This window comes from Lissotriton helveticus, chromosome 10 (assembly GCF_964261635.1).
Source record: "Lissotriton helveticus chromosome 10, aLisHel1.1, whole genome shotgun sequence".
NCBI lineage: Eukaryota > Metazoa > Chordata > Amphibia > Caudata > Salamandridae > Lissotriton > Lissotriton helveticus.
This window is the reverse complement of record NC_136071.1, coordinates 937,858,828-937,884,440: the sequence shown is the minus strand read 5'-3', so window position 1 is coordinate 937,884,440 and position 25,613 is coordinate 937,858,828. Positions and strand designations below refer to the sequence as shown.

General features: G+C 43.5%; 1 protein-coding gene across 4 annotated transcripts in view; it reads right to left on the bottom strand.

Annotated features, from left to right (window-relative positions):
* The window catches only part of OLAH (oleoyl-ACP hydrolase), a 247,455-nt gene that overhangs the window by 179,931 nt on the left and 41,911 nt on the right, over positions 1-25,613 (bottom strand). For all 4 annotated transcript variants that reach the window (XM_078663601.1, XM_078663600.1, XM_078663599.1 and 1 more), the window contains exon 2: positions 11,936-12,069. In XM_078663601.1, coding sequence (XP_078519727.1) covers positions 11,936-12,065 — 130 coding nt within the window. In that variant the 5' untranslated portion in view covers positions 12,066-12,069. The remainder of the gene's footprint in view (positions 1-11,935; positions 12,070-25,613) is intronic.

Here is a 25,613-nt window from a genome sequence, read left to right as displayed (position 1 = left end):
TTGTTTTCACACGACTCTAGAGATACACTCTTGATTAGGGGAGAGCAAAGTTGTCATGTTCTATGGTTGTCAGAAACTAAATCCCTTCTTGTCTATCCAGGGAGGTTCAACTCCTCCTTGCCTATTCGAGAAAGTTTCTAGTGAACTCTGAGCTAGCTGGCAAACCCAAAACTTTAAGTCTAATATCGACAGTAGAAGACCTAGTTAACGTCTGGTCTAGGTCTATACTATTGGAGGTATTATTCCAATGCGCAGAGCCTATTGGGATAATAGGAACTACACTACATGGCGCCAAATGTGTTTTGATAGGCGATAAAACTAACGCAAGACTTTAGAGTAACTCAGTCGTGCTCTTTCACTCAGACCCCTTTTCCCCATAATACTCCAAAGACGTCTGGAGTGGGCGAGAGGTAAAAACCTGCCAAACCTCGCAGGAGGGAACTCCTATGTAAGGTTCTTGGTTCAATCAACGTTGGAGGATACACTGTTCCAAAAAATTGTGCACCTAATCTTTGTTTCCACAAGAAACCTGATCTGCAAACAAACAGAATAACCATCCTGACAGTAAAATGCCAGACAGTGATGATGAAAGAGAGAGAACTAGATTAGCAGCTGAAGTAATAGCAGCTGATAATACTATGCAAGAAGCAGACCCGGATATAATACTCATCCCGGTCAACATAAGAAGATCTATAACGTTAAAACTTATAGAAAATGGACTGACACCAAGAGGTGGTACAGTCATATTCGTAATTGAGGCACACAAATATCGGCAGACAGAGGTATTCTATTCATGGATAAACTTTCCAGCAGCAAATGCTATAACAAAGGAGTTCCACTGTTATAAAATAGAGGAACCTCCGGATACCTACACTCCTTTCGAGGAAGTGGAAGTACCACTCAAATTCCAAGAGCATCTGCTCTTGTTTAATGGCGCCCTAAAACATAATAATCACATCACCAGGCTCGGTCCACTAGGTAGACCAGGAGCAACGTGGCCGGTCCTAGCCGGATACACACCACATCCAGACATCGAAAGGATGTCTGCAGCAGATGTTTTAGTACAACTAAAACAACTAATTAAAATATATAGACAACTAGTCCAATATGTAATGCGGACTTCAACCATCCAACCTGTAGTTAAAATCCCACAGCTGACCCCTCATCAGGGGAACACAAATAAAATTACACCACAGAACATACAGTCCTGCCTAGGTAAAGTACCAGCTAAACGGGAACAAATACCATTCTGGTTAGCACAAAAAATCACCCAAATAGAGGCGGTGTTTCCAGACACCACCCCTGTGGATAAACACAGGATTCTGACTATCTGTCTTCCAATGGGAATCGCACCACACGTGGAGGACTGTGACACTTGGGGTACAGTCTTTGCTTCCATTTACACAAAAACACATGGAGTTCCATCCATTTCAGTAATATCAGATGTGCTAAAACAAATTCAAGACGAATACAGTCCAGAACCCGCTTTAACTCTTGGTATGAAATTACTAAAAGACTTCAAGCAGGTCTCGGCAATATTACTAGCCAACATAAAAGGAGAAGCAGCGAATGTGGCGATCCGCCAGAGGTTAAAAGAGACAGATATAGCAGACCAACCAGCTGAAATTGCCAGAATTATAGAAAAATCCTATGAAGAACTAGGTAGAGATAGTTTGGGAGGAATACCAGTAAAGCCCCAACTAATTGAAAGTCCTGAAAAAATATTTATTAAAAATAATCTAAACAGTCAAAAGAAGAACTGGGATGGAAACAAACAATCCAATCCAAAAGAAAAGAGATTCCAGTCCAGAGGAAGGTCTCCTCGGCGGAGAGAAAGATCTCCGGACCAAGGACCCAAGTCTCCCCAAAGGGAGCCCTCTGTGAAAAAATACAACCTTAGAAATAGGGATAACATAAAGAAACCTGATAGATATCAAGACTTTGATACACGTCCCTCTCAATCTTTTCAGACTTCCTCGCAGAAATCGGAAAGAAGAGGACGATCGGAACCAAGGGAAGGGCACGTCAAGTCCAAAGACAAGGAACCTGCTCATCCAAATAAAAAATTACAGTTTCCAAAAAAGAAGGTAGCCAGTATTAAAGTATTCAACAATGCCGAGAATACTGAGGACACAGCTGAAAAACGGAGAGTGGGCTCAGACAATGCTAGACAGCGCAGCAGAAGTGAGCATAGCACGCAAAGTCCTTATGAATCATCTGGAGACAGTGGACACGAATGAATACATTCAGGTAGAAACTGCAGACACCAGAGTTAGCAAACCTCACAAAATATATGAAATAACTTTACCTATAGAAGGGGATAAGACTAGGAAAATAAGGGGCCTTTTTTGGGATAATCTCTCCAAGGGCTATGACATCCTTCTAGCTGAAAAAGATTGGCCACCAGAGTTCGTCAGGGAGTGCCCACATGGCGAAGAAATAATTATGCCTGCCTTCTCAAATCATATTCCAATTCATAAAAAATATACACTTGCAAGAAAGTGGGCAGTAGCTCAGGCTCCTGCTTTATATAAAAATCATGTAGGATGGGATGAGGACTCTCCTCCTCACAAAATCCAGTTAAAATCACAACCTACTGCACAAAGGCAGTATCCAATCAAGCAAGAAGCTAAAAAACAGGTAAAAGAAATTCTTGATCAACTAGAATACCAGGGGGTGATTGAAACTTGCACCTCACAAATGAACAACCCTTTGTTTCCTGTCTCCAAACCAGACAATTCATATCGTCTAGTTTTGGATTACAGACACCTTAACTCATGTTGCAAAACTTTTGCAGTGCAAAACTCGCATAGTGCTGCACTAATGAATAACATAGTGCGCAAAAAATATAAAACAACATTAGACATCTCTAATGGATTCTTTTGTCAAAATATAGCACCAGAGAGCAGATACTTATCAGCGTTCTCAATAAATGGCGCTCAAAAAGAATTCTGTCGGTTACCCCAGGGGTACAAGAACAGCCCAGGAGTATTCTCAGCGAGAGTAACAGAGTTACTACAAACATATGATGACGAAGCATTATCTTATGTCGATGACATATACCTAACAGATGATGACTTGGATACTCACTTGAAGAGAGTGAACACCATAATACTTGGGTTCGCAGCAGAGGGTTACAAATTCAACTTTTAAAAATCTAGAATTGCCCATCTAACAGTCCTGTTCTTAGGATATGAATTATCAAGTGAAGGCAAAAGCCTGGCTGACAATTTCCTAGAGAAATGTGCCGTACTCCAAGCACCTAGAACACTAAAAAACCTACAGTCAATTCTAGGCTTCCTAAATTTCGGAAGAACATACATTGCAAATTACGCAGAAAGGGTCAAACCCCTTTATGATCTAATAAAACCAGATTTTAAAAAATCAAATTGGACTCAAAAACACACAGAAATTCTGAGATCCTTACAAACAGATATGTTAATTAAAACAAAATTAGAAACACGTGATAACACACGCAACCTTGTGATTCGAGTCATCCCAGGAAGATGCGGATTCACATACCTGACCTCGAATGAGGGAGAAAAGGTACCAATTGCATTCAAATCACACTTGTACACAGAAGCTGAAAAGAAATTCAGCATTAAAGAAAACATTGTTCATGCAGTTCAAACCGCAATATCTAGAGAAAAAGATAAAGCTGACGATAGACACATCACAGTCAGAACAGCAGAATCAGCCTTTGAGGCATTAACAACCCCGTGTAATTTACCAACAACAGCATTGAATCCGGAATGGATACAATGGGTGAATTCCATTACAATGGACAAAGTAAAATACTACTTTGATCCAGAACTAGAGGAACTAAAATATCTAGAATATGAAAGAATATTCCCTCTGCCAATCGACATTCTGCCATTACGACAGTACGCTTGTGTAATCTATACAGACGGACATGCTCAACCATCCGTTTGGGGGGAACAAGCATACAACCCCACATGTGAGATTACAAAAGAAGTGTGGCGCGGAGGTATACTAAGACCTCTATTAACAAAAACACACTCAGTAGAAACTAATTCAGAACAACAGACTGAAATAATAGCATTGAAAATGGCGCTAGATAATGCAGATCGCGAATTCCCGACACTCATAGTGTCCGATTCGTATTACTGTGTCAAATCATATAACAGCGATTTGCAGAAATGGATTCAAAACGGTTACAAAGATGACACAGGTGCAACAATAAAACAAAAACTGCTTTGGGAACAAATAGTTCTGTTAAAAAAAGAACTACCAAAGACTCACGTGATACACTCACTGAGTCATCAGCGTGATGGCGTTCACGTTGCAGGGAATTCATTGGCTAAGAAAGCCACAGCGGTAGCAACTGAATCGGCTTCCGTAGCTAGAAAAAAGCGTGCAGTAAAATACATTGACGGTGAAACAATGCTGGCGGTGAAAACGTCATCAAAAGGCGACTGCTCAGCGTTACCGATCAGTTACCCACTCAAATATACATACATAATCGATGCGAACTCCGTTCCTTTTGCTCGAATCCCTGGAGTGGGGGATAGAGTAATTCCAAACAAGGACAGGAGAACTTTGTTAATAGCAGACGCACATATGGGCGAGGGTCTCAGACACCTCAAACTAAAAGATTCTCTGGAAGAACTACAATCAGTGTACTGGTGGCCAGGCATGAGCCTGCATCATCACATCTTTGTAAAAAAATGCCCGGGCTGCAACAGAGATCGCAGCGGCGATAGGAACGGGGTAATACCATGGCGTTTCACTCAATAAGGGCTAAACAATAATCAGTGAAACAAGTGTAAATAATGCGTCCCATTAACAAATAAAGACTAGTTTCCACTTATAAATGTAGACCCCAGCACTCGGCTGACGTCGGGACTGTTATACAAAGATTTGCGAGTCTAAATGGCATATACGCTAGGAGCATGCTACGTTTGACCAATGTTTTCACTTTAGCCCTCAAGCTTGTGGGGAAGCACGGCCAAATGAGCATAGCGAAGCGGGATTCTTTTCACTTCCTTCCTGAGGGATACGGGATGGTGTAAAGAAAAAACCAAGGCATAAAGCTATCTATAACAGAAAGGATATTAGGTTCGGGAGCTGGGTGGGTCAAACATCTAATAAGTGTCCAACGTAGTCTAAACAACTTGCCAAGAAATTCTCTGAAGGGATTCAGTCCGTACGAATTGTTGTTTGGAACTAGGATGTTAGTCTTAGATCTTGACAGTCAGACTTCAGTGGTGAAAGAAAAAGGCTTTGATATCAAAGACCGTTTGGCTATTTTGCAGGACTTAGACGAAACAAGAAAAGACCTGAGCAACATAAAGTTGAAACAGCAGCCAACAACCACTGAAGAACCACCACCTGTCCCAGCAAGACCTGTCTGGATTCCAAAAGTCGGGGATCTAGTCAGAGAAAAGATCGCGGTAAAGAAGGAATTTGGGCCTTCTTACAGAAAAGCAGTTCCTGTCTTGTCCATCAACGGGACACGATCAGTTGTATTACCGCCACTTGCTGGTAAAAAGGAGAACCGAGTTGTATCCATCGACCTGGTAAAACCACAATCATGTGGCCGATAACAAACAGTAGGCCAAGTGGACTCCCGATAAGTAGTAGAACACCAAGGTTTGCTACAAGTACAGAGGTGCTAACTAAAAGGCTAATCACATTCGAAACGCCTACAGAACAACAACAAGGACTATGCAACAATGCAATGGAACTCACACCTCTGAAAACCCAAATAAAAACATTTAGTAGAGACACACCAACCTACAATGAAGTAACAAATGAATATGCTGAAGCTGCAAGAAACAGTAATCCTGAAGCAATTGGAACAATAGACAGAACGGCATCCGGCTACTTCATCAACTTTGAAGATTCTTCTGAAGATCTAAGTGAATCAAAGACACAGCCATCAACAAAAACTTTTAAAGATAAAGCTAAGGAACTTTTGAAACAGCTGAAAGAAACCTATCTGATTTCTCCATGGATTGAATTTTGGGTGTCATTTGGTGTATTTATCCTGATACTTTGGCTCATCATGATACTATGTTTGGGACGCTTCATTGAGGGAAAATATGCTAAAATGGACACAGCAAGCCAGAAAATCAACTTGATCCTCAAGCCACACACGTCTTCACACGTCAAGAAAAGAGAACTTTCTTCAGTCAATTTCACAGCCAATCCTATACCGGATGGGGTAGCATGGGACAATACTGACTATAAAATTTATGGTCCGGTCGAAATCCTCAAATATCCACACCAAATCAAGATCTCGTTGAGTGACTTTGTAAAACCAAACTCATTTGCTGATGATTGGGACTTTGAAAGTATTAATAACATGATGTCTGATCTAGTGATGTCTGCTAAATTTACCAAACATGATTATTTGCAGGGTTCATCTAATTATGATAGTATGTACTGCTACAACCACTATGGTAACCATTTTTTACATAAATCAGCACAACCTAGAAATGTTTTAAATTATAATCAATGGGAACATTGTGCAACCCCTCCAAAAGGAAGCTCAAGAACCTTTTATGACAAATATTCATACTTTTCAGGGTTCAATACAAGTAATGCTGAAACATTTTATTTCAAATTGTCAAATAAGACAGGAACAAAAACCATGCTTACAAACACAAAATTGATATATTCGGACTCATTTTTTGAACAAATGAATACATTTAGTTTTGATTATTGGGACAAAAATGTTGAAGTAAAAAGTGTTTGGGGTACAAAAGAATGGCAAGTACAAGGTATAGAATCATTGTTTAGAGCCTGCATGATCCCAGAACAAATTATATTCTTGAATGAAACTATTCAACAAACTACCTGTCTTGGATTAGCCAAAATCAAAGACTTAAATAAACCGTCTATTCCAAAACCAACAATGAACAGCAATAACTCTGCAGATGAAGAGATAGACGTAAACTATGTATTAAACCAAAACAGAACAAATCCTGATTGGAAACAATGGTTAATCTGGCCCACAGATACTAATAACTGTCAAGACAGATTCCTGAACAAAACACAGGGGTTCACATTGACCAGGCCAGACCCTAGATATTCCCAAAGACAACACCCAGGGATAATCACCACCTACAGTGTGGGCAAACTATGCCTTCATTGGCTAGAAACTTCCACACTGACAGAAATTAAGCAACACCTAACTTTACTTACTGATGGTGCTGACTTGCATGATTTCATTATGGGACCACGCAAACAGCGTCAAAAACGCTTCATAGCAGCCTCTATATATGCAGCTTACAACGAGGCCTGGAAGATAACTCAAATTGAGACAGCAGAAAGTATACGGGAATTTGACCGTATTAATTTGGAAAAATCGCTTTCTGTAGTGGACAATGGGTTAATGACTCTGTCCTCCAGAATCTTTTCATTGGACAGCATTGTGTCATCAGCAATCGACATAATATCGCAAGACTTACTGTTATTACAACACGGTCAGTCTCAATTGCGTTCTATTGTACAGCTTGGCTGGGCGTTACAAAACCTGCGTTCAGGCTATGTGCCTTGGCGTTTAATCAACACAACGTCACTATTCACTATCTTTAACCTTACTGATAAACAGATCAGTATGGCACAAAAGGGTGCTGATTATACAATCCTGAGCATTGAGAAACTCGAGAGATTACCATTGACAATGTCAGAACGACCTGTCATTGAATGGATAATACATGGGATAATTAATATTCCGATATCTACTTTCAGGTTTCAATACTGCCAAAAATATATACAGGCTGGCATGTACGAAAAATTGGGAAAAGGGTACATTAAAACAACATGGAACTTGCCCTATTCACATGCATGTGTTAGTAATAAAGGACAGAAAGTGTTTCTTAGTGGCAATAATTGTGCGATGTCACTAAGCGGTACACTTCTGTGTAATGGAATTAGCTTGCATGGAGCCTGTGAAGGGAACTCAAATAATCTTTCATGTCACCAGCTAGGCACACCTGCAACAGAGATAGAACCATTCTTTAAAAGACTCTATAACGGGAGTTACATTCTAATTGTGGATCGCAGCTGTTGTAGTCTACTGCCCGGGGTTCCTTATCTCGTTAGTACGACTGCGAAGGTCATGTGCTGTGGACGCTTACTGTTCCCCAGCTCCTTTCCAGACAGGGAGGCAAGGGCATGGCCTCACTTGAAAATGACTTCTATTCGAGTTGATACTTTAAGCAGAATGAAAACAGTGCTTCTTCAGACGCCGACCAGGCTCACGTCATCAAAAGAAACGTATGATCTCCTAGTCGCAAGGACGACTGCAGAGATTCACTCATTGTTATCAACTAATTCCCCCATACATTTCGCAGAAATCCTGAATGAAATCTTAAATATTTCTGATACCAGTGGAGTCTCAAATGTATTTAAGACAGTATTTTCGATGGCATTAACACCATTCAAAGCCATACTGGGTATTTTTCCAGACTTCGTCCATTCGATTTTTGGAGGAGTTCCCCTCATTTTGGGACTAATTGCAGGAATCCTATTCTTAGTCCTTATATTTCGTTATGGCAAACCGTGTCACAGACAAAACACCTGCGACAAGGGAAGAAACAATCCGAGCCATTGGATACCGGGACCGGATATCAAAAATCCTGGGACTAACCCGGCTTAGAGACCTGAACATGACTTGGTTTCTTTCATTTCGGCCGATATGGCAAAGATGTGTTTTACCTGTATTAAGGTGCATGCTGTGCGGAGAAGAATGCGTGTTGGACACCTGTCTTACGCTACAATCGGATGCGCCAATGGATGCAGAAACACTGTTGGGTCCGGTAAAAGGCTCATGCATTGTGCTGCCCTCAACGGCTGCCAATCCTGATGACGGCATTCGTGGAAACTTCACCACTACGATTAAGGGGTAGTGAAGATCAAGATGAAAGCAGCATCGATCAGGTACAACCTTCTGTCAGCAATACTACTCAAAACGTCAATGGAGACAATCATGCACATGAATGCATGGTTACATCCTTTTTCCGAATTAGTGGAACTCTCACAGGAAGCTGTTGACAGCTTTTTCAGCAGTCTCAACGATATGATGTTCTCACCAGAGCAGAAATAATGACTCTTGAACAAGCTAGCACACGGCGTTCCCGACACCTTGAATTTGGCCTTCAACTTTAATAATAAAGTAGCAATTTCCTCCAGTTCACGGACAGCAATTTTTTAGCAGCCCCAAAATATTTTTGTTAAATTTTACGGGACACTTTTCTTCTGCTTAAAGTAAGAACTATTCTTAGCTGCCCGCTGGTATGTTTATAAATATTTTTGAACTGTGATGAAGTGGTCTCGAACTTTTCTTCTGTATTAAGAGCCATTTCATGTGTAATTCTAATATTCAATTACTAATAATGTATACATATGCGTGATTATTTTAGCATTATTCTACTGCTTGAGTGCATATAGTACATATGACTATTTTTTTACCCGTATGTTACATAATTTCAAAATGCATTATGTGTATTTTGGGGTGGTAAGGTATACACGATACTCTACAGTATGTTTTACTATGCCTAGATTCGTAAATATGGCCATAGTTAGCGTGGAGTGGGTGTGATGTATTCCTATAGGTTCTGTATCGATCCCCCTATTCCTGACCCTATTCTGGTTAACGAGTTAACTAGCAGCCATCCCATGATGCAGAAACCGTTATCTGATTACGCCAGACCACGGCACAGGAGCGCGTTATCTGATTAGGTCATAACGCTTGCCATCTAATTAGGCAAGCAATATTCCTCCAGCCCCTGATAAGGCATACGGAGTTCTCAAAACAAATCAAACCTATGACAACCTGGGAAAAACCCTGCGGCCATTGTTTTGATTTCACCGAGAACTTCAGCATAAGAATGCGCTAACGACCAGCTCGTATGACATCCTTATTGACGTATCTATGTCCATCCTTACGTCAATCTCGACACCTTACAGGTATAAATATTACCGATATTGCCTTAAGCAAACACACGCGGTGGTGACGAGATCGGAGCAGCGAGACTTCCCGAAGCCCAGCAGAGAGCGAAGCCCACTAGCTGCCCCGCCTTCCTGACGCGCTGAGAACGAGACGCTGCCTTTCTCCTGCCGAGAAATCCAGCTCCGGCGCTTCCGAGCAGCCCTTGCAGGCAGCCTGGAATATCGAGACCAAAGATGAGAGATACCATCCCTCAATCATCCTAGATTCAAGGTACGGAACTGAATACCCCCTTGCAGAGAATTCTTGAATCAGTCACTTGGCAAAACAAACTTAACTTAGACTGCTACTTTCTATCCCCGCCCACGTATTAGGCTTAGGTCAGGTACACTGGGGTAGGCGTGGTTAGAAGCACCAGTTGAGTACGATTAGTCAAATGTTTATATGTATGTATCTATTTTATCCATTTTAAACCACCATATGGCTTAGAAACCATATAAATGTTTTTACAGTATTATTTTATACTTCTGCTTTTATTGTATGCACTTTACTTAACCGTAAGTATTGCAATAATATCGATTCATTTCTCTTGTACGAGAAAAGAGACTGATCAATAAATACCATCTTTTATTGAACACGCCCGTCTCTTCCTTTTCTCTACAATCTGGTGAGACTAAGAATGCACGTACTGACTGAGTAAAATAAGTTGTCTTTTGTTTTCACACGACTCTAGAGATACACTCTTGATTAGGGGAGAGCAAAGTTGTCATGTTCTATGGTTGTCAGAAACTAAATCCCTTCTTGTCTATCCAGGGAGGTTCAACTCCTCCTTGCCTATTCGAGAAAGTTTCTAGTGAACTCTGAGCTAGCTGGCAAACCCAAAACTTTAAGTCTAATATCGTCAGTAGAAGACCTAGTTAACGTCTGGTCTAGGTCTATACTATTGGAGGTATTATTCCAATGCGCAGAGCCTATTGGGATAATAGGAACTACACTGCAGTATTCTTTTGGTTATGTGGGGGATCCCTCGGGTAAACCCTGCGTTGTTACTCTTCCCTACTCCCTCCCTTGACAACCTCCAGCCTTTCCTCAATATACTCTGCAATTATATAGTTATTTTCATTATTTGACATAACACTTGCAGAACTGCCCTTAATTCTATATGCAGTTCATAATATTAAGTACTTGTTTTAGCTAATTTTTGTCAAATTATTTTATTTTAAATCTTGCAAGCATAAAAGAGTAAATTCACATTTTTCGACAGTAATCTAGTCAGCAGAGGTTTCCGCATTAATTTTGAACATGTTGTTCAGGTTTTGAGGTTCCCCAAAAATTCTGGTCAGAGTAATCTACGCACGTCAATTTTCAATGAGTACTCCTCCCATGGATGCTGTGCCAGGCAGGTAAGAAGAAAGTCTGGTAAAAATATAAACTGACATATTTTTTAAAGTGGAAAAAAACCTTCTCGAACATGTCTATAAAATTGGGCTTTTTTGACAGCTTTCCAATCCCATTTGCATGCTTACTCCACTGTTTTTTTAAAGTAATTTTATGTTCGTTCGGAAATGTGGTAAGAAAACAATTTGTAAGTTATGTGCATAACCCCAGCTATACTTTTGTGGATTTTTATTACCTTGCCAAAATCTTTACCATCGAAACGTACATATAACCATATGAGCACTAAATTTATTTTTTACTAAAAACCAGCACTTGCTGGACTTTCTTTCATAATAAGTTTACATCTGTGACTGTAGTGCCCGTACATCACAACCCTGTTACTGTCAAGTGTAACTGCTTTGCACCAAAAATGCATTTCTGAATACACAAAAATATGTAAACTGGGCACAGAATATCAAATTAGTCTGCCCACTTTTTTTGTTATTTAAAAACAAAAAATAGTTTCCTTTTTTTCTTCATTTGAACTGCAGGCTGATAATGGACCCATTATTTGGGACAAGTGCTGAAATACAAAGGTTCTGCATGACTAGTTCTCAATTTTAAGTAAACTGAACTTACCTTCTATTGAGCTGTCAAACAATTTGCCCCATTGTGCACAATGTATAGAGCCACCACCAGCCCAGGGAAAGCAGATGAGTCTGGAAAGAGCATCAGGCCTTCTATAGAAGCAGGTCACAAGTTTATCCATTTTCCTGTGACAAAAGTACATGTATTAGAAAAACTGGAGATCTCTTTTGGAAATAGGATACATATAAATAGTTTACATGCTCACTGTTAGAACTTTGGCAATTCTTTGTAGCAATATAGGCTAACAAAATCTGAATTGCTGAGTGTTCTTAAAGGAATCCAAAAATCTTTTGCAATATGTACTAATATGAATTCCCTTTAGACCTTAACTGTTGATGAGGTATCTTCATTTACCTCACAAATTAATCACAAACAGATGGTAGCCATTTTATTACTACATTGCAACTATCATCCTTGATAGCTCAACTATTAAGTTTTGTCATGGATCCTATGTGAGCCATATGCTCGTTTGAGGGAAATTAATGTATTTATATATGTACCATGCCTTTAAATCTTCGGAATCTTAGCAGAGGCAATCCAATTTTTTGTCATCATTTTAAGTGGCTTAAACTCCGTCTTGGGAGGGAGGAATCAAGGATATTTACTTTTATCATGTCAAGTAACTTGTGTTGCAAGTCTGTGCTAGTCTTACAAATGCCCCTTACCCTTGTACTAGTAATCTTAGTTAGGATCAGTAGTTTCAACTCAGCTGTTTTGCTGTTGAGAAGCCAGTATTTTTTTTTTTAGCCTTTCTTGCATCAGTAACAAAGTGTCGCTAATGCAATGGAACGAGGTGCAGGGCAGGAGTTGTGCAAAGATGGTAATGTTTTCCTCTGAATACCTCACAACTGTTTTTCTGAAACAAGCTTTTCAAGTTAAGCAAATTTTTCAAGAGAGGTGTTTCATGCAAATGCCACTGCAAAATCCCTCTAATAGTGGTGAATACATTCTTTTAAAAAACCTAAGCGACAATTTTCACTGGCAGGCAAAGTTTTGCAAATAATTCTTTGCAACATTGCAAACTTAGTCACCATTGCAAAACTTTGATGGCACAATTATGATTTGCACATCCATAATTCTGTGTAAAATCCTTTCCAATACGTCCGGCACTAAGTGGAAAAGGTGTCCATCTTAACTTGAATGCTACCTCAGCTAGGATATAATACAGTCTCTTAGAACGATAATTTAATAGGATGGGAACAGGTCGTGCAAAAACTCCATATTTTATTCATGTGATCTGTATTGCTAACACTTTCAATTTTTGGTAGGATCCACGTGATTAAGACAAGGGATCAAGAAACACGAGTTATTTTCCACATTAATGTGTCAGCCGACAGAGCGTACAGATGTCGGATAGAGTCGTATTACAAATAACAATACCTGGATCACCACAGTCTACTCAAATATGATTTAAGTGTTATTTATGTGTTATTTAAGAATCATGCATAAAAGGGGGGTTAATCGGGAGGGTGTATATATATATATATATATATATATATATATATATATATATATATATGAACAACACTATATGCTTCGATACACACACACACATATATATATATTCACTGAAAAAAACATAGGTTTCAGGAGTTATATAGTTAGGAATTAGCTTTTACAAAACTTTTGAAATTCACTCAAAAAACTATAAGTTTTAGTGGTGTTATAGTTAGCTGGACATTTTACTCATACAAAACCATTGAAATTGCTCCTATATAGTTAGTTGTACTAAGTATATATCGCGCACCCGCAATCCACTGCTGATGATGTCACATATTAGATCATTCATGACATGGTCAGTGACATCACTGATGACATCTCAAATGACATCACTGATGACATCACTGATGACATCATCCAGTGAATGTGGTTTGCTTCGTTATTTAAATATGCATTATATATATAGCAATTTGCATTGAAGAATGAGTGGATATATAAATAAATATTTGGATGGAGGATTTAGTAGCAGTGTAATTGACTGTTTAGTTGACCAATTTATAATGTCTCACTAAATATAGTGGATAGTGACTAAACTGTGTGAATATCTGTATCACTTTGTCAGTTGTTGTGTAAACTGATTCTACAGTTGGTTACTAGCTATGTGAAAGTCTATATTAGTTATTGATTAGTTAACTGAGTATTTGTATGGGAGTGTGAAAGTGTGTGTGGTTCGGTGGAGGGTGTGTGACTGTCCAAAGATGTGTGAATAGTTTATTCAGTAGATATATGAAGTTAAAACTACATGTTCTAACAGTTTGGGTGAGGGAATCTCTTTATGGGTGTGGTGATGAGCAAATATATTTCTCAAAGCTACAGGTCCAACTAACTAGAAAAATAAAAGGCAGTGTATGTGTCAGTTGTTGTATATAAATAAGTATACATAAGACTCAATGATTGTATGAGTGACTGTATGGATAACTGTATACTTGTAATAATGATTTTATAATTCACTAAGTATGACTTACTATCTAAATGAATAGAAGAAGTGATGTTTGTATAATTTTTTTGCTAAGTAAATATGTAAGTATGATCCATTGTTTGCATAAGTGAGTAGGATGACTTCATATGTGAATAGGATGCGTGCTGTTGTTTAATGTCGATATAGATGTATAAGTATTTTTGATAGTGTTCTATTGTTCATTGACAGCATGTATGAGTGAATCCATAGGTAAGGGATTAGATGTGTGTATACATGTATGAATCACGGAATGTATTTTTAGATACTTGTATTGCTGTGACAATGGATTTAAATATGATACTCTGTATTTTACAAAGAGTGATGAAAAATTGTAATAGTGTATGAAAAGGTGTATGTGATTGTCACGTGGATGATGTCATCAGTGATGTCATCAGTGATGTCATTTGAGATGTCATCAGTGATGTCACTGACCATGTCATGAATGAGCTAATATGTGACATCATCAGCAGTGGATTGCGGGTGCGCGATATATATTTAGTACAACTAACTATATAGGAGCAATTTTAATGGTTTTGTATGAGTAAAATGTCCAGCTAACTATAACACCACTAAAACTTATAGTTTTTTGAGTGAATTTCAAAAGTTTTGTAAAAGCTAATTCCTAACTATATAACTCCTGAAACCTATGGTTTTTTCAGTGAATTTCAAAGGTTTTTTTAAATGCTAATTCCTAACTATATAAGGCCTGAAACCTATGGTTTTTTCTGTGAATTTCAAAGGTTTTTTTTAAATGCTAATTCCTAACTATATAAGGTCTGAAACCTATGGTTTTTTCAGTGAATTTCAAAGGTTTTTTAAATGCTAATTCCTAACTATATAAGGCCTGAAACCTATGGTTTTTTCAGTGAATTTCAAAGGTTTTTTAAATGCTAATTCTATTAGCGGATAACGTTTAAATATATTAATATCCTAGTGGGACCACCTGAGCAGCCCTAGGGGGTCAGGGTGGTTCTACCCTGCCCCCTTTTTGTGTTCTACACGTTTGTTTTTCTGCTTTCTTGTGCCTAATTCCTAACTATATAAGGCCTGAAACCTATGTTTTTTTCAGTGAATTTGCAAGGTTTTTTAAATGCTAATTCCTAACTATATAAGGCCTGAAACCTATGTTTTTTTCAGTGAATTTGCAAGTTTTTTTAAAATGCTAATTCCTAACTATATAAGGCCTGAAACCTATGGTTTTTTCAGTGAATTTCAAATGCTTTTTAAATGCTAATTCCTAACTATATAAGGCCTGAAACCTATGTTTTTTTCAGTGAATTTCAAAGTTTTTTTTAATGCTAATTCCTAACTATATAAGACCTGAAAGCCCACCAGGAATCTCCAGTATGCACCAGGGGACTGCATTGCAGAGAGGTGTAATTAAGCCACGGCCCTTTTTACACCTCTCTGCAACGCAGCCCCCATGCATGTTTGAATAGGGGGAACTCATTCCCTCCGCATACTGGGGGCCCCTGGGGGCCAACTAGCCCACCTGGAACCTCCAGTATGCGCCAGGGGGCTGAATTGCAGAGGTGTAATGAGGAAATGCCCCTTGTTACACCTCTCTGCAACGCAGCCTCCTGGTGCGTTTGCAGAGGGGGAACTAATTCCCCTTGCATAATGGGGGTCCCTTGGGGCCAAGTAGCCCACCAGGAGCCTCCAGTATGTGCCAGATGGCTGCATTGCATAGAGGTGTAATGAGGCCACACCCTTTTTTACTCCTCTCTGCAACGCAGCCCCCGTGCATGTTTGAAGAGGGGGAACTAATTCCCCTTGCATACTGGGTGTCCCTGACAGCCATCTTGTGCCTTGTTCGAACCAAGGCACAGGAAAGCAGTGAAACAAAGGTGTGAAACTCGCAAAGGGGCCAGAGTAGAAACACCCTGACCCCCTAGGCCTGCTCAGGGGGTCCCACAAGGACCCCCAAGGCAAAAAAAAAATATATTTTTTTTTTGTAAAAAGTCGCGGGGTACAAAAAAACAATAAAAAAAATATAAAACAACAATAAGAATAAAAAAACTGTTCTTTTCAGAACTACCTCCAATTTATATAAAAATGCTACATTTTAAAAAAACTCTGTCTTTCTTTTTTTCTCCAGGGTACGCGTACCGGTACGTGTACCGATACGTGTACCGGGGCGCGCACCCCCTCAAAAAATAAAAATAAAATAATGAGTGTGTGTGTGAGTGGTGTGTGTGTGTGGGTGGGGTGGGTGTGGGGGGGGGGTGTGTGGGGGGTATGTGTGTGGGGTGTGTGTGTGTAGGTTGTGTGTGTGTGTGTGTGGGGTGTGTGTGGGTGTGTGTGGGGGTGTGTGTGGGGTGAGGAATGTGGGTGTGTGTGTGTGAGGTGTGTGTGTGGGGTGTGTGTGTGTGGGGGGGGGGTGTGTGTCAGAGGTGTGTGTGTGGGGGGGGTGAGGTGTGTGTGGGGGATGTGTGGGGTGTGTCTGTGAGGTGTGTGTGTGTGTGGGGGGAGTGAGGTGTGTGTGGGTGGGGGTGTGTGGGGTGTGTGGGTGTAGGTGGGGGTGTATGGTGTGTGTGTGGGTGTTGGTGTGTGGGGGGTTTGGGTGTGGGCGTATGAGGTATGGTGGGGGGGTGTGGGGGGTGTGTGGGGTGTGTGTGTGTCGGGGTATGTGTGTGGGGCACCCCTCAAAAAATAAAAAAAATAATGAGTGTGTGTGTGGTGTGTGTGTGTGGGGGGGGTGGGTGTGGGGTGTGTGTGTGGGGGGGTATGGGTGTGGGGTGTGTGTGTGTGGGGGGGTATGTGTGTGGGGTGTGGGTGTGTAGGATGTGTGGGTGTGTGTGTGGGGTGTGTGTGTGGTGTGTGTGTGTGTGAGGTGTGTGTCAGAGGTGTGTGTGTGTGGGGAAGGGGTGAGGTGTGTGTGGGGGATGTGTGGGGTGTGTCTGTGAGGTGTGTGTGTGTGGGGGAGGTGAGGTGTGTGTGGGTGGGGGTGTGTGGGTGTAGGTGGGGGTGTGGGTGTGTAAGGTGTGGGTGTGTGGGGTGTGGGTGGAGGTGTGGGTGTATGAGGTATGTGTGGGGGGTATATGTGGGGGGGTGGGTGTGGGGGGGTGGGTGTGGGGGGGTATGTGTGTGGGGCACCCCCTCAAAAAAGAAAACAAAATAATAAGTGTGTGTGTGTGTGTGGTGTGTGGGGGGATGGGGTGTGTGTGTGGGGGGGTATGTGTGTGGGGTGTGTGTGTGTAGGATGTGTGGGTGTGTGTGTGTGGGGAGTGTGTGTGGGTGTGTGTGTAGGGGTGTGTGTGTGTGTGTGAGGAGTGTGTGTGTGTGTGGGTGTGTGTGAGAGAGAGGTGTGTGTGTGGTGTGTGTGTGTGTGTGGGGGGGTGTCAGAGGTGTGTGTGTGTGGGGAGGGGTGAGGTGTGTGTGGGGGATGTGTGGGGTGTGTCTGTGAGGTGTGTGTGTGGGGGGGAGTGAGGTCTGTGTGGGTAAGGTTGTGTGGGATGTGTGGGTGTAGGTGGGGGTGTGGGGGTGTAAGGTGTGTGTGTGGGTGTGGGTGTGTGGGGTGTTTGGGTGTGGGTGGAGGTGTGGGTGTGTGAGGTATGTGTGGGGGGTGTGTGTGGGAGGGGTGGGTTTGGGGTGTGTGTATGTGGGGGTATGTGTGTGGGGTGTGTGTGTGTATGAGTAAAATGTTCAGCTAACTATAACTGGTGTCAAACCTATGGTTTTCTCAGTGTATTTAATAGGTTTTTTAAATGCTAATTCCTAACTATAACTGGTGTGAAACCTATGGTTTTTTCAGAGAATTTCATAGGTTTTTTAAATGCTAATAACTAACTATAACTGGTGTGAAACCTATGGTTTTTTCAGTGAATTTCAAAGGTTTTTTAAATGCTAATTCCTAACTATATAAGGCCTGAAACCTTTGTTTTTTTCAGTGAACTCGCAAGGTTTTTTAAATGCTAATTCTATTAGCGGATACCATTTATATATGTTAATATCCGTATGGGACCACCTGAACAGCCCTAGGGGGGGTCAGAGTGTTTCTACAAGGCCTCCAAATCTTTTTTTTTTTCCTTGTAAAAAAATGAGGTACGCGCACGGTGCGCGTACTGTAAGCGTACCCCGTGATTTTCCGATTTTTTTTTTTTTTTGGCCTTGGGGGTCCTTGTGGGACCCCCTGACCAGGCCTAGGGGGTCAGGATGCTTCTACCCTGCCCCCTTTTTGAGTTCTACACGTTTGTTTTTCTGCTTTCCTGTGCCTCAGTCTACCGAGGCACAAGATGGCTGCCAACAGTTTCTGTTTTGGAGTGTTGACAGACATTGGCAGCCAATCAGAATGCAGCTCGCGCACTAGAGGTACGCGTACGGTACGCATACGTGCGCGTACCGTAAGCGCACGGGTAAGCTCACGGGTAAGCTGCTATAGATATATAAATTTTTTTGAACCTAAATTACTCAAAATCCACTGGAGCACATATCTTGAGACATAGCAATGGCACATCGGGCTACCAGTCACTACAATTTTGCCAAGTTTGGTGAAAATCCATTCAGCCGTTCGAGCTAAAAGTGCCACCGACCGCCCTACTTGCAGGGAAGGACCGGAGCGCCGCGAGGCAAAGTTGCTGAAAAATTCAGGCAGATTCCTCAACCGGCGCCAAAGTTATTCCCAATAGAATGTTGCGATTTCCCTATGGAAATCAATCCTAACTATATATACCTACTGGCGACCGCCAGTAGGTAATATATATATATATATATATATATATATATATATATATATATATATCCCAAAGCAAATAGTGTTGTCCACGCTTTGAGCTGAACTCCCAACAATCTTTTTTGGCACATGACAACTTTGTAACAAGACAGTCCACGGCAGGAATCGCCAACGCGTTTTGGGCCTCACACCCTTCTTCATAGGCATCTGCGGAAAAAGGCGAACAAGACTCACCAATGCATCCCCTTAATTGTGGAACGACGATTGAGAACTTGTGGGCAATCTTTGAGCATGCATTATGGGCAGGATTTTAAGAACTGTCCATTTCTACTAGATTGTAGAGCCCACTGGAGTTTTAATTGGACTGCCTTCCCCATAATGCACTATACTTACAAAGGAGCCCACAAAAAATGTTATAAATTAAGGGGATGCATTGGTGAGTCTTGTTCGCCTTTTTCTGTAGATACAATCTATGAATAAGGGCGTGAGGCCCGAAACTCGTTGGCGATTCTGGCCGTGCACTGTCTTGTTACGAAGTTGTCCTGCGCCAATAAAGATCGTTGGGAGTGCAGCTCAAAGCGTGGTCAGCTCCTCCTGGAAATTTCGCCCGTAGTTTGGTGGCGCGTTGTGCTACCGCCGGGAAAATGAATTCAGTAAAGATCTGCAAATGAAACATGCTGTCAGATGCAGTAATACAGCAGTAATTTATTTCTCAATGTAACGCGTATCGAGAGCTTCCACTCTCTTGATCACAAGAGAGTGGGCACTCTCGAAACGCGTTACATTGAGAAATAAATTACTGCTGTATTACTGCATCTGAGAGCGCGTTTCATTTGCGGATCTTTACTGAATATATAAAACCTACTAGCGGTCGCCAGTAGGTAGTTCTAGTTAGGACCTATTTTACATAGGAAATCTGCAACATTCTATTTGGAATAACTTTGGCGCCGGTTGATAAATCTTCACGAAAATTTCAAAACGTATCGCCCACTCCGGTCCGCTCCTATCCTGAAATTCTCGGGGTGATTCATCAAGCAGGGGCCTCTTGTGTTCTCGGTAGAACCGAGGCACAAGAAAGCAGAAAAAAACTCGCAAAAATGACCCCCTAGGCCTGCTCAGGAGGTTCCACAAGGACCCCCAGGGTCCAAAAAAGCATTTGAGAAAAAAAAAATACATTTTTTTTAAAAACGAAGCACGGGCTCCCACGTTCATTGTTAATTTGTCCCCGGAGGGCCAAATTCCGGGGACAAAACGTATTATGTAAAGGGTGGCCAGAGGAGCCCCCCAGCCCCGGGGGACCCCCAAGGGTTTCTTTACATTAGGCGGGGGGGCTCTCAGGCCCCCCAGCCCCGGGGACTGCCACCCCCCAGGGCTTTCATAAAGGAGTAGCGGGCTCATGGCCCCCATGCAACCCAGGAACCGCCACCCCCCAGGGCTCGATTTAATTTTGAACCTGCAGCCCCGGGGACCGCCTCCCCCAGGGCTTTTTTTCACTAAAATACCCTGTGTGGAGGGGCTCAAGCCCCCCCCATGCCCCGGGGACCGCCACCTCCTGGGGTTCTAAATATTTAGGTTGGGGGGTCCGCCACGGACCCCCCCGCCCCAGGGACCACCACCCCCGGGGCTTTGACAATGAGAGGAGGGGGGCCACGCAGCCCCCCTCCTGGAGCCTTGTGATGGCCCTGAGGACCACCACCCCCCAGGGCCAGCTCCTGCAGTGTCTCGGGGTGCCTAACCCGGGACACTGTAGTTTGTTATTTGGATGAGACAGTAGGAAACCTGCTCTCTCTTCCAAATAGCAAAGCAAATTGCTTTTCCACCGGGGGAGCTGCATCTTAGCAGCTCCCCGTGTTGGAAAGCAATGCCGGCTCCCGCAGGAGGCAGGGAGCAGGTAGGACCGTGGGGGGATTGGGGACCACCCCACAGTCCCCAACAGAGAAGGCACGCCTCACACTGCTGCATTACTCACACTGCTGCATGCTGCACACTGCCGCACGCCTCACACTGCTGCATGCCTCACACTGCTGCACGCCTCACACCGCTGCATTACTCACACTGCTGCATGCTGCACACTGCTGCACGCAGCACACTGCTGCACGCCACACACTGCTGCATGACACACTGCTGCACGCCACATACGGCTGCACGCCTTGATTACTGGGGGTCCCTGGGGGCCAACTAGCCCACCAGCTACCTCCATTAAGCACCACAGAGCTGCGTTGCAGAGAGGTGTAAAAAGAGGCGTGGCTTCAGTACACCTCTCTGCAACGCAGCCCCCTGGCGCATACTGGGGGTTCTGGTGGGCTAGTTGGCCCCCAGGGACCCCCAGTAATCAAGGGGAATTCCTTCCCTATCTGCAAACGCGCCACGCAGTGCGTTTGCAGAGTGCTTCAAGGGGGGGGGGGTGGCCTTCGGCACCGATCTTTTATTATTTTATTTTAAGAAGGGGGGCTGTGTGGTCCCCTTCTTTTTGTATTTTATTTGCCCTGGGGACCCCATCCCCCAGGGCCTGCCCCTATTTCCTAAGGCCCGAGGCCATAATCTGCCCCAGGGACCCCATCTCCCAGTGCATGGCCTTTTTTTGTTTTTTTTAATAATTTTTTTAGAGGGGGGGCTCCCTTGCCCCCCTCCTTCGGCCATTTATGGCGCCGGGTACCCCATCCCCCGAGGCCGGCCTTTGTTTATTTATTTATTTTTTAATTTGAGGAGGGAGGCCGCGTGGCCCCCTCCTGGCCCACTAATAGCCCCGGGGCTACTGGCCTGGCTTGCCAGTCCCAAGAGAAGGGGCTCCCCCATAGTAAACATGCACACGACGGACGGGAAAGAGGTTTACACCCAGACTGATATTTTGCAATGCTTTATGAGCTATTATGAGACCCTATATAAGAGCAAGCAGGGGACTGCAGCTGAGACCGCGGTTGCCTTTCTAGAGGGGCTCTGCTTACCCGAGCTAGAACAAGAACAGGCGAAGGACATCGGGAAAGGGATAGAGATAGGAGAGATAAGAAGTGCCATAAAAAAAATGGCACGTAACAAAACTGGATGGGCTGCCCATAGAATTTTACGCGAAATACGTCGACCTCTTGGCGCCCAGGTTGATGGAGATTTATGGTGAAGCGATGCGGATGGGTAGGCTACCACAATCTATGCGTGAAGCATTAGTGATACCTTTATTAAAACCCGGCAGACAGAGTGAGGATGTGGCATCGTACAGACCACTGTTGATGCTGACCGCAGATTACAAAATTTTGAGTAGCATTTTGGCGACTAGACTACTACAACATATGACTGTACTAGTGCACGTGGACCAATCTGGTTTTATACCTACGCGGAACACGACCACCAATATACGCCAACTGATGCGGCTGCTGGAAGGGGACCATTTAGGGGCACGGCAACCTATGATATAGTCGGTAGATATAGAGAAAGCGTTCAACAGCCTCGAATGGGACTATCTATATAAGGTGATGAGACGCTTCGGAGTGGGTGAGGACTATATCAGATGGACGACAGTACTTTACAACTCGGCGGTGGCCAGAGTGAGAACGGGCGCGCTGATATCGTCCCAATATCCGGTGGAGAGAGGCACAAGGCAGGGATGCTCGCTATCTCCATTGCTGTTCGCTCTAGCGGTGGAACCCTTGGCGATGTCGGTTCGGACGGGAGCCTATTACGGGGGAATGCAAAACAGGGAGGGGCAGCATTATATCTCGCTGTATGTGGATGATCTCCTGCTCTTCCTCGAAGATGCCGATGAGGCCATGGAAGGGGCTGAAAGCCTACTAACCAGATTTGGTGGCATATCGGGTTTGAAGGTCAATTGGTCCAAAACTTGCCTATTTCCGGTACGACGGGGGGAGGCCCAACCACCCACACCCCGAGCGGTGCGATGGGAGCCCCAGTGCATGAAATACTTAGGAGTACATGTCTACCACACGACGTCTGACTCGCTGGAGGGAAACATATGCCGCAGCATACGAGCACTGAAGGGGAACATGGCCTTTTGGGCTACGCTGCCGCTGTCGTTAGCAGGCCGAATAGCGCTATTGAAAATGATTGCGCTGCCAAGATTTTTGTATTATTTTAGGACACTCCCAGTGTGGATCTCTGCCGCCACCTTGAAGCTTTTAAAGTCCTTGATAGTGTCCTTCCTCTGGGGGGTGGGACGTCGACGAGTGGCGCATGCCACGCTGATACGCCCGAAACCGGAGGGTGGTCTGGCGGTCCCAGACTTTGAACTATACTATCTAGCTGCTCAACTGCAGATATACACACAGGAAATAGCACAAGAATTCAGGGGCCCGGAGAACGGAAGAGGCCGAGGTATACCTCGTCACGTACTGTCGTTCATAGCACTACAACAGAAGCTTGACCTTAGAGAACTAACACAAGAGGAAAAAACTATTAGATTACGTTGGAACCGCTCACAACGGAGAGCAGGAGTATTACACCCATATGCCCCCGAAATACCACTGGGGATGCTGACGGCGTTGCCGCATGGGAGCGATTGGTCACCATTGCAAGTCTGGGAGGAGGCGGGAATACAACTGTTGGGAGACCTGTATGACGATGGGGTATTATTGCTATACCAGACACTCTTCGAAAGGTTTGACTTACCGAGGGGGGATTTCCTCCTGCACGCAGCAGTAGTACTAGCAATACAGACACGCTGGAAAGAGGGACTAACAGAACCAAGAACGACGATGGCTTGCCAATACACCATGATGGCGGCGGGAAAGTGCAGGGCCGTCACCTGCCTTTATTCTAGAATGATCAATGAAGGGCTTCCACCGCTAGAAGCATTGAAGGGAAAATGGGAAGCTGATATAGGGAGAGATATCCCAGAGTCGACATGGGGACAGATATTAAGAAGGGCCTGGAAGAGCACACGGAATGCACAATTTCAATTAGTGCATTTCTATATTATTCATAGAGCGTACTTGACACCAGGGAGGATCAATTTTTTTTTAAATAGATGAGGCAGCATGCCCCAGGTGCACTAGAGGGGGAGTAGAGATAGCTCATATGTTATGGTCCTGCCGGATGTTGGAGGATTACTGGAAAGAGGTGGGCATTACCCTGAATGCTATAACGGATAGGGAAATAGAGTTTGATATGGCTGTGGGGGTCCTGCACTGGTTCCCCCATACCTCCAAGAACAAGACCACGAGTAATCTGATAGACATGGGACTTATATTAGCAAAGCGCGAAATTACAAAACACTGGAAGGCGACAGTAGGACCCAATAGCACTAGATGGGGGACTGAGTTTCTCAAATGGGCCAGTAGCGAAAGTGCAGTGAAATTTCAAACAGCGCGTAGGCAGAATAACGAAAAGGCGCTAGAGGCGGCCAAAGCATGGGATGCATTGGTACAGGAGTTACGCACTTATGGAACACAGGAGGAAGACACTGATTAAAAGTGTGACTGCTACATGCTCCTGACACATGACAGGTACATCACATACAACGATTCCTATTTACTTCTATGCGCTCCGATTCATATGGTTAGTGACAGGGAGGAGCATCGGTGATGGGGATCCAGGGTGGTGGGAGGGACTTAAGGGGAGTTCATTGGTAGAATTAGAGTGGGTTTATTAGAGCCTCGCCTACAACGGATTGTGTTATGCAATGGGTGTATTGTACTTTAGCCCGCTATTGTGAGTATAGTTGAGGGGAATCATTGAGGAATTGAGGCGGGTTGGGACTGTAACTGACTTTGTATGATATGTGCAAGAAAACCCAATAAAATTCGTTTAAAAAATAAAATAAAATAAATAGCCCCGGAGACCCCATCCCCTGGGGCTGGTACCTCCAGCATGCGCCAGGGAGTTGCTTTGCAGAGAGGTGTTTAGAAGCCACGCCCCTTTTGACACCATTCCGTAACGCAGCTCTGTGGCGCTTACTGGAGGTACCTAATGGGCTAGTTTGACCCTAGGGACCCTCAGGATTCAAGGGGACTTACTCTTCCAACTTAAAACAGACACAGGGCACGTTTAAACAGGGGGGTAGGGAGGAGACGGGGCCTGAGGTGACATGTGCAAACACGCCCTGTGGCGTGTTTTAAGTTGGGGAAATAATTCCCCTTCAATCCTGAGAGCCCCTTGGGGCCAACTAGCCCACCAGGTGCTTCCAATAAGTGCCATTGTGCTGCGTTGCAGAGAGGTGGTCCAGGCCGTACCCCTTTTTACACCTCTCTGCAATGGTGCTTACTCTGTGGTACTAACTAGAGATACCTGATGGGCTAGTTGTATTTATTTATTTATTGTATTTATTTATACCATTTGCAGAGCGCACTGTAACCCTGCGGGCATCCTGGCGCTAAGACAGCATACGGACCGGAATACTAGACAGATCAACTGGATGGGCGCCACTGATATAGAATTAAAGACTCAGGGAACCGACTTTGGGAAAGAGCCAGGTCTTTACTTTCTTACGAAATGGCATTAGGTTCTGTGTGCTCCTAATTTCCAAAGGAAGGCTGTTCCAAAGGTGGGCAGCCGCCACACTAAAGGCTCTTTCCCCCATGGTTGCTCTCTTT